A 9959-nucleotide genomic window follows, 5' to 3' on the forward strand; every position below is an offset into this window, starting at 1 on the left:
TAACACCAGCCCTACTGTGAAGCATGGCGGTGGCGGCATCATGCCGCAGGAGGGGAAGATGACAGCTGCCAAATAGAGAGAAATTCTCCGAGAACTCGCGCTGGAACCCAGACGAGGGCGTCGATTCACCTTCCGACACGACGATGGAGAGGACACGCGCACTGGGCAAAAAAATATTTCATCATGTGCAAATTAAGTCCATTCAAAGGACTTTTTATGATTGTATTTTTTTCCCAATGCATGTGCTGGGGTCACAAGAAGCGATTGAGAGGGCAACAGGCGGCATAAACGATCGCCTTGATCAATTTATAGGTGATATCAGCGATTCATTAAATACGCGAATTGCGAGTCCTTGCTTCTTTTCCATTGTTGAAATCAAATGTTGTCGGGCATGAATTGTTCATCGGTGCTAATTGTTCACGTGTCTCTGATGTGCAGATGGAGGAGTTTGCGGTTTCCCAGCATCACCTCGAAGTGGCGCCGAAGCACCGACGGCTGCAGAAACGTGCGTTCGCCAGCCACGCGGTTGGCGTGAGGCGCCGCACATTTCACACATCATACGTACATCCGAACTTTGCCGTGAAAAAGAACTGACGCCAGGTTTTTGTGCGTCCCTGATATTTTAGTGTGCCTTCCCTCTCCCATCACCGCCAGCTTGCATCTCTCTTGCACAAGGGGGCGCAACTGTGCCATACAAACCGCAATGATTGACGTCATGTGCTGAAAACTGCAAAGATTGAGAACAACAGAACTGAATTTGTTGAGAAATGGCTTCAAACCCTTTTTCACCTTCTCAATTTTCCTGATTTTGCGGGCGGGGCTAAAAACTATCCTCGTGACCTCAAGGAGTTTGGGCGTAGCCATTCCGTCCTCCGCTATATGAACACTAAGCGCCCTTGTCCGGCGGAATTGCCGCGTCCTCGTACGTCACGGACCCAGTTGGAGCAGAACGGCGTGCAGTTAGCCACGAACGCATGTATGCGCACCCCTCCCAAAAATCGATCTTCCCTGACGTGCAACGCGTTTGCTGTTATTTGGGCTAGCAATGACTTTCTGCGGCCTGTGAAGGCCTACACTGGCGGCCAGAGAACTTGCTTGACGGTCTGGAAGCTCGAAGATCGGCTCAATTCTTGACCGCGTGCGTGCGTGCCCAATTTGACAGCGGTGTTTTATTTTTTATTTTTGTGCTGCTCATTCACATTACTCTTTTCTGTGGTGTTTTGTGACACTCGACGACTATTTGGAGAATCGATTCATCGTTGAGAGACTGAACTTCAAATTGTCCAAATCCTCCAATTTCAGCCTCTCCACTGCAAACATTCTCCGATTTCTGCCATCGATTATCTTTGTTTTTTAACGACATCTGCTTTTACTTTGGAAAACAATTTTCGGATGGATGTTACAGAGCAAACGAATAACCAAATCAATTTGCTAGCGCAACTTCTGCAATGTCAATTTGAAATAATAATTTGTATTTATTTAATCAGATTCATCAATTGAAAATCAATTGCTAGTTGCAGGCCTACATTACACGATAGAAGAGCATTTCATGTAGCAATTTTGTGATGATTATTTTGGGGGGCGTTTCCGCCACAGCACATGCCGAAAACTGCAACTGCGGACAAAGTACTTAGTTTGTCTTCATTTTGGGAAGCGCACTCGTCTTAAAACAGTACATTGTGATTCCAATGTATTTATTAGTTGAACAGTTGGCATTCATCTGGTACGTTGCAATTATGGGAGAGCAAAGACGTTATTAAACGACTTTTCATTTCATGACGCGACTATCTCAGGACTGGAACGATCGCGAGCGCAGAATCGGGATTTTCAGCGGACATTTACGGGAACGAGCTCGGTCCGCTTTGTCCAGCGCGCCGGGGATGATCGTGAACACGAGACTTGCGGTCGCAGCTGCCGTCGGTGGAGTTTTATCGGCGTCAGGCGAGGATGACGAGGGGCACCTCTTTGTCTCCCGTGCCGAGCAGCGGGAACATCTGCTCGGTGAACTCGCCGCAGCGGAAGCCGAACATCTCGGAACCCGACTTGACGTTGTAGAACGACACTTGGCCCGCCTCCACGTCGAGGAACACGCCCACCTGACGTAGCTTGGGCGGAGCCTTCACCTGGTGAGGGAAAACCCACAAAGAGTCAAGGCCACTTCACGGCCCAAATATTCTCTCAATATTGGCTCTCCTTTCCCACGTGCGAGGGCACGAACGACCGCCAGTCGAGTCGTCTTTCTAGGTTCCGGACCTCCCCCGCAATAGGATAGGCGGAATCCACGAAGTAGCGGCCCCGTTACTTATACCCCTTTTAGAGCTGGATGAAGCTCCCCAGACCCTTAATCTTCCACACTCGCCCGTTAACTTCTACCATGCGCTTAAACACCTTTTAAAAATACTTACACCTACAGTAATGTATACTATGTACACTTGATCCCTTGCGTCTTTTACCTCATTTAATCCCAAGAGAACCCCCCTCAGTACCAGCCATTCTGAGCCATCTTTCAAGGCACGCAGAATATTCTTTTCTATGGCACACACCGAAAGAAAGATTAGACTTCCATCTTTCCAACAAAAACTTTGTTCCGACCTTTTTCACTTCTTTAGTAATTCGCGGTCGAACATGGGTAAATTATAGCAAAATTCTAAGTCGTATGACGCACCGCTGCCATCGAGTGTCCGTTTTGACTGCCATTCAAATTGCTCTCAGGCCTAACCCTACGGTCAAACCCTATGGCGCAAAAATAACGTAAAAGACGTCAAACTACGTCTTTGGGATGAGGCGATCAAGTTTTAAAAGACCTCAAACTACGTCTTGGGTAGCGAACGGGTTCAGGATTTTTCTTGTTCAGGCAGGTTCCGACATGAATCGGCCCGGCGGGCGGGGGCCACCGCCTACGTACGGACGCTTGGCCCGCTCGGGCCGGTACGCGTTGAAAAGTCACCGAAAATGGTCGAAAACCGCACGTTCGGTGTCGCTCCCGAAGTCTTCGTCGCCAAAACAACCCGCCCGAGACAGGATTGCCCGTCAGCGCCCGACTGGATAAAAACGCCCAAATACAGAAGATGGTACTTTGCAGCCTGTAGAAGGTTCATCTAAACCCGAACCTTGCATCTTCTGCCCTTCTTACAACTTGGGAGTTTACTGTAAAACTAAGCGGACAAAAAGAAGTCTTACCCTCATTTGATATATATATATATATATATATATAGAAGACACACATTGTTTTAGAAATCACCATCTTAATAGTAACAGTCAATTAAAATACCAATTGCCGGGCTTACTAATATTAGCATTTACCTTCAAATAACGAATATTCACACACAAAGGCGGGTAGTATAAATTCTTCCTGGCCTGTGGAAAACATGTTTATTAACGTTATATTGTGCAACTTCCAGTAAACGAGTCGCACCGCGCTGCCCCCGAGAGGCCAAGGCGCACACAGCAGGAACAACAAACAGATGCGCTCAAATCACACCGACTACACTTTTCCTGTTTTGGGAAAAATTAGATTACCAAAATTATTTCGATTTGCTAAATGTCAGAATGATGACAGTTTATTAGAGTTGTCTAAAATATCCTAAGACATCACACATTTGTTTGTTTTGGCACTTTCCATGATTTGACTTGTTAGCGGCACGGTGTACGACTGGTTCGCACGCGTCTCACAGTTCTGAGGACCGGGGTTCAAATCCCGTCCCCGCCTGTGTGGAGTTGGCACGTTCTCCCCGTGCCTTTGTGTGTGCCCTGCGATTGGCTGGCGACCGGTTCGGGGTGGACCCCGCCTCCCGCCCGAAGTTGGCCGGGATGGGCTCCAGCAGCCCGCCACCCGTGTGAGGAGAAGCTCTTACAGAAAATGGATGGATTTGACCGTTCGTTTAAGTTCTATTTCAGTTTAAGTTGAGGGTTAGGGTTAGTTAATCATGATTTGACTAAACAATCAAAACAATGGTCTTTATTGTTATTTTTTCCCATCATGGCCCATCCCGAGTGTAGTGTCAGCTCATATAGCCATTAGCACTCACCATAAATACATCCAAAATTGACAACTAAAATCTCCGGAATCGGCAGCATTAAACCCGGATCGGAGCGCCGCTAATTCTACGTAGTGTGGACAATATCAAGACAAGATAAAAGCATTGTCGGAAAGTCCGTGCCGAGTAAACATTTGAATCATTTTCTCATTGATTTCTTTTCCTTTAAAGCATTATTATTAATTGGTGCAACCGCAATGCCTTGATTTGAGTTAGGTTAGCCCTAACCCAGAATCATTGCCATAAATACGACGGCGGCCCCAAGTAGTACAGTATAAAGACGCGAGATCCGAAAAGATCACTAAAACTAAACCTAGGACTATACGGGGAAACCACAGCTTGGCTCAAAAAGGCTGAATGTTATTTAGTAGCCTTTTTGGAACAGTTGTAATGTTTTAGACGAGGAAGCATTTATTTTAACCTACTTTGAACCTTATGGGTTACCCCGTTCTCTGGTGGCGTGCCAATTCATTTGCATTCATTTGTTCCAGCTGTCGCCTGCGGGCCGCGTACGATTTACCTCCAGAAAGGTTGGCGCCTGTCTGCTACAACGCGCAGACCCTTGTGACATGAAGCAATAACTTCTTTTCGACTTTTGTGACGCCACGTCACGGTAGTTTGCCAATTAGCAGGTCTTCCCCTTGGCTCCTGGTAATTACTCCCCGAGCTCCCTCTGCGAGAACGATACTCGATACTAGCGTAGCTTATTCGCCGCAACGGAGGAGATGAGGAGTAACTTTTGTCCACGTCGAGAGCGGACGTCGAGCCAACGTCGGGTAGCGTAAAATAGTGCGTGCCAAAGAGTGGAGAGCAGGGCCGTCGGGCGACCGCTCAATGTGGACACGCCGTTTTGTTTTGTTTTCATTGAATTAATTTCGGACATTTGTACTGGCCGACGTCTGAAGCGTCTCGGTGGCCCGACACTTTTTTGTTTTCCCCTCCTCAATATCCCGAACGAAGCAGCGAACTGTGTTTTCCGGAACGAAATCCGGACGATCCGCAACTTTTGACAGCTCGGCGAAAGGAGGCGGGACCTTGGTGAGCGGCGGGGCGGTGAGCGCTCGCAGTTGGCTGCCGCTCCACCAGAGGGCGAAATATCCACTAGCGGGGCTCATGTCGAAGAGACCCTTCCTCTGCGCCGACTCGCTCGCCACGCCCAACTTCCAGTCCTTGTTCTCGCCCACCAGCACCTGCGCGTGCACAAACACACGGTCACACGAACGCGGTCACAAAACACACACGCGGCGAGACGCACCTCCCAGTAGTGCCGTCCGGCGGCGTAGCCGTCCTTGCCGCTGACACACGACCACACGTCGAATCGCTGCTGACTGTTGCGATAAAACTGCAGCTTTTCGCCGCGCTTGACCTGCTTCCTGTCGTCCGAGAGGATAAGGAAGGGGTACGCCGTCACCGGGTTCAAGGTCACGTCCTCTGAACGAGCCAACGAGAGCGCAGCGTGCCGTTAACTTGCCAATGTTAGCGTATTTCTAACAATGTCGTCAAAGGTCCTCCTCACCCATGTACACGCGAGCCTTCTTGTGACCTGTGTGACCCCGACACAACACAAACGCACTTTCAGTTGTTGAATCGAATTCATTTGAAGTCGACGCTCGATGTACGCACCTGACACCGGCTTCAACTTCTTCAGGTCTGAAAGAAAACACGAAGCCACCGTCAGTCTGACTTTCACAATAAAAGCCACGCTTAGGTGATGAAACTACGGCCCGACCGATTCATCGGCTGGCCGATTTTATGGGCTGATATTAGCCCTTTTCAAACGCGCAAAATTCTATATTTTGTGCTTTTTTTTTTTAAACACATTACCACCTACGATAAGGATAATGACCAAAAAAAACCACATTCTAACATTCTCATCTAATTCCTCCATTCAGAAATGTTGTGTGAAGATGATGGTGATGGTGATGATGATGATGATGATGATGCTGCTGCTGGCACCCCACCTCTGAGCGCCCATTGGCTCCTCCTCAGGCTGCTGCTACTTCCTGCCAGGCTGAGCATGCTCTCCGCCATCATCATCTGGTCACCCGACGACACTGCAACACACAGCAGGTGAGCGGACGGAGCCGAGACGGCGGCCGGCCAATCGCGGCGCCGCTCACCGGAAGCCACGGACCCCCTGGCGCCGCCGCCGCCGCCCGACCTGGCGTCCTCCAGCTTGTCCCGAACCTCGGCCAGCGCCGCCTTGACACCGCCCAGGCGGAAGCGGAGGTCCAGGTCCAGGTCGTCCACGTTGACGGGCTGATCCGAGCCCGGCGGCAACGTCGCCTCCGAAAAGCTCTGAGTGCAAAGTTCAAAGGTCAGCTACGCCGGACGACTCAATGTCGGTTTTCATCTGACCTGCAGGAACCCGATGTGGTCTTGACTGACGGCCTGCGCCTCCAGCTGCGCCCGTCTGTCCGTCAACTGCGCGAGCTCCGCCTCCAGGAGGCTCGCTTGCCCCTCCCCGCGTGACAGGACCGCTCCCATCTGCTGCTGGACTCCGCCCACCACCTGGGCACGCAGGCGGGCCAGCGAAGCGGTCGCGTCGTCCAGCAGTGTTTCCACTTCGCTGCGCTCTCGCTCGCCGTAAGTCTAATGTTAGCATGTTAGCACATTAGCTCGTAGCGTGAGCGGGCGAACAAAGATTCCGACCTTGACGCCGTCCAGCTTCCTGTTCAGCTCGGCCAGGATCATCTCCTTGTCCTTCATCCGGTTCAAGATCTCCTGCTCTGTCCTCGCCACGTGCTTCTACACACACACACACACGCACGCGTGCACACGGCAAATTGTTACAGGAAACAGGAAGTGAGTGTGCAAGCCTGCGTGCTACCTGTTTGCTGAGTCGTTCTGTCTGGACTGACACGGTCTTGTGAGTTCTGTGGTCCTCCAGCACACAGATGGCACAAATGCAATGCTGACACGTCCGACAGAACACCTGAACGTGAACGCACCGCGACACATTTCTTCTTCATCATCATCATCATCATCACGTATGTTCACATACCATTACGTATGATGGTTTATGTTCCCACATGTGAACATATGAATATGTGCACGGCATGGCGGTTGCGGTGTCCGTCCTCTCACCTCCAGTAGGCGGCGGTGTAGAGCGCAGGTGCGTCCCCGGAGCGCCTGCTGCGGGTCCATGAGAGGATGTTTGGCGTAGAACGGCGTGTTGTGATGTGGTTGGACGTGTTCATCGCAGTACGCCGCCGTGCACGTCAGGCACGAGCTGACGGCCGGCCGCTTCACGCCCGTGCACACGTCGCACCAAACCGCGTCCTCGTCGGGCGCCATCTCAAACGGGTTGCCGGCGTTGGCCGGCGCACTGGACGCGCCCGCGCCGTAGCGAGAAACTTTGTAATTCTCAGTGATGACGGCAAAAACTTTGTTGATGCTCAGTTGAGGGCGCTCGTCAAACGCGTGTTTGCACAGCGGACACGTGCACGTCGGCGTCGACGCCCAGTAGCCGCCGATACACGCCTGAAAACAGGCGGCACGTACGCACTTGTTATCGCAACAATACAGATTATTGTTCACCTATGCTACGCTAACATGCTAACAAAACAATCATGTGACACTGATGCTAAGCCATCATGCCAACTAAGCCAGTGGTTCTCAAACTTTTGACATCAAGGACCACCTAGAAAAAAAACAGCTGTATTCCATTTTTTCCATGTGGAAAAGCAAACTCCCCCAAGACAATCCTGAATAAGCAGCGATATACCGCCTAAAAAAAAACAGTGGGTTTTTTCCCCAGATAACCCAAGAGGGAGCCCTCGTACCACTAGTGGTGCACACACGGCACTTAAAAATCTATTAACTTAATTGTGTTACACATTGTTAAGTTAGCATGCTAACCAAACAGTCATGTGGCACAGTGCTACTAGGCTAGCATGCTAACCAAACAATCATGTGACACACTGCTGCTACGTTAGCACACTAAACACACAGTCATAGAACACCTGATGCTAGGCTAGTATGCTAACTAACCAATGTAACCCACTGGTGTTTAGCAGCTTGGATGCTAACGAAGGCGTGTTGTTGGCATGTACCTGGCAGAAGTTGTGGCCGCACGGTGTGGAGACCGGGTCCGTGAAGAGGTCCAGACAGATAGAGCAGGTGAGTTCCTGCTCCGTAAACAGATCAAGTGCAGCCACTTCTGCCATCTTGTTTCCTGCCGCAAGGAACGCAGCTCAACGTCAAGGTTAGCGTTAGCTCGAGAAGTCCACTTTAGCGGAAGAACAGGCGAATCAGGAAGTGGGGAAAACAAACAGGTGCAACAGCAAGTGCCTCAAAGGCAACGCCCAATTCCAAGACGCTCGTGGACAAACAGAAAAACGCCTACTTCCTGTCCCATGGCCGCCAACTTGGAGGACTGCCACTCTAATTTGGAGCAGGTGTGCCAAGTGGGCAGAGCCACAAAGCACCACAAATTGAGAGAGAGAGAGACACACACACACACACACACACACACACACACACACACACACACACACACACACACACACACACCATTTCAGAACCGGTCAGTCCACTGATTACGTCACGTGGGCGGGGATGAGCGTTGAGGAGACCTGTCAATCAAAGCAGAAAGCTAACTCATGACCTTATACCTGTCTGTTTGTTCTCTGGCGCCCCCTGCTGCCGTAGTGTGGCTCACATGCTATACCTGCTAGCATCGTTAGCGTCCACCTTCATATCTTTCCCACCATTGACCACGTGTTCCTCTCAAGATAAAACTATTGATTCACTCACGCATGTTGTTTTCACAATATTCAATGCATACGTTCAGCTGTTCCTTTAAAAATAAAAAGGCACTTTCTGGCGTTCACTCATTTGTTTGCGCATGTTCCTTTCAACATAAAATGACCAGTTCTATCCACTAACTTTCTAAATAAAAGCGCTGCAACTCCTCCACTCGCAGTCATTCTCAATTCATTTATTTTTTCTGTTCTTGGTAAAGTTGGTCAACCTCAGTAACTTTGAAAGTTGACTTCCTCGCCAATGGAGTGGCTTTTCTTCTTTTTCAGCTCAGTTTTGTTTTCTTGTCACAGCGACTCTTAACTCATCCAAGCTAGCGTTAATGAGCTGAACAAGTCCAGTGATTATTTCTTCCGGTTCGTCACCGGAAGCGCTTTCCACATTGCTGCTGCGCTCGCTTTGCTTTTCTTGCCGGCTGGGGATGTACTTGCTACCTCACGGAATTCATCTTCATCCATGAGGATGTTGCGGCTAGCATTAGCTTGTTTGGCTAACACAGCTTGGTTGCAAGCCTTACCGTTCCGTGTTTTCTTCTTGTAAGCGGCCAAACTCGACATTCTCTTCGCTTGTTTTCTCACAAACTCTGAGAGCTCTCGTTCGAAACAATTATTATTCACAGTGAGGCGTTCTGTGTTCACTTTAAATCACGTTAGTTCCATTTACTTTCTTTCCAAATAAAAGTACTTCTAAAATCGCTTTTCTTTCCAAATTAAAGTCACTCTCAAATCATGTCGCCATTAGCGTAGTTGTTCCTTTCGAAATAAAGTGATGTTGAGGCGTAGAGTCAACAGTTCGACACGGGGGAGCAAAAAGCATTCAGAGGTTGGAAAGTGTTTTCAAAAGTTTTCTTACCTGCTTCTTCTCGTCACCTGTGTTTCTGCTCTGCCTGAATCGCAAGTTTCACTGTGACGTCACCGGGGCGTGGCCTCGCCAAAGCGGTCAGGGCACATGTTTGCGTCGACGTCATCACAACCACGTTGGCTGAGTTCACACGTTACACACAAACGACTTTGTTTATACTGCACGGGATCATTTTCAAGCACTTTTCATTTGAAAGTTCTACTGAGACGAGAGCAGTAAAACCAGATCGAAAAAGGCAAGAAAATCCAGTACTAGTATAAGTACAGTATATGTATATAAATATAGAATTCCACAGTT

The 9959-nt window shown here is 49.5% G+C and overlaps 1 protein-coding gene across 3 annotated transcripts; it reads right to left on the reverse strand.

Moving 5' to 3' along the window:
• Positions 1-1677: 1677 nt before the first annotated feature.
• On the reverse strand, positions 1678-9804 carry LOC133466408 (E3 ubiquitin/ISG15 ligase TRIM25). Of its 3 annotated transcripts, none has more exons than XM_061750069.1 (13): positions 9654-9804; positions 8093-8214; positions 7125-7520; positions 6868-6972; positions 6690-6785; positions 6396-6629; positions 6158-6335; positions 5999-6091; positions 5661-5687; positions 5554-5580; positions 5293-5468; positions 5072-5227; positions 1678-2123 (listed from the first exon to the last, which is right to left on the reverse strand). In XM_061750069.1, the coding sequence occupies exons 2-13, from the start codon at positions 8204-8206 to the stop codon at positions 1938-1940; spliced, it is 1788 nt and encodes a 595-aa protein (XP_061606053.1). In that variant the 5' UTR covers positions 8207-8214; positions 9654-9804; the 3' UTR covers positions 1678-1937. The 3 variants fall into 3 exon arrangements, with proteins under 3 accessions (XP_061606053.1, XP_061606052.1, XP_061606054.1); XM_061750068.1 differs by lacking the exon at positions 9654-9804 and adding an exon at positions 9319-9639; XM_061750070.1 differs by lacking the exon at positions 9654-9804 and adding an exon at positions 8553-9232.
• Between the last annotated feature and the right edge of the window lie 155 nt (positions 9805-9959).

The sequence above is a fragment of the Phyllopteryx taeniolatus genome, chromosome 16 (assembly GCF_024500385.1).
Source record: "Phyllopteryx taeniolatus isolate TA_2022b chromosome 16, UOR_Ptae_1.2, whole genome shotgun sequence".
NCBI lineage: Eukaryota > Metazoa > Chordata > Actinopteri > Syngnathiformes > Syngnathidae > Phyllopteryx > Phyllopteryx taeniolatus.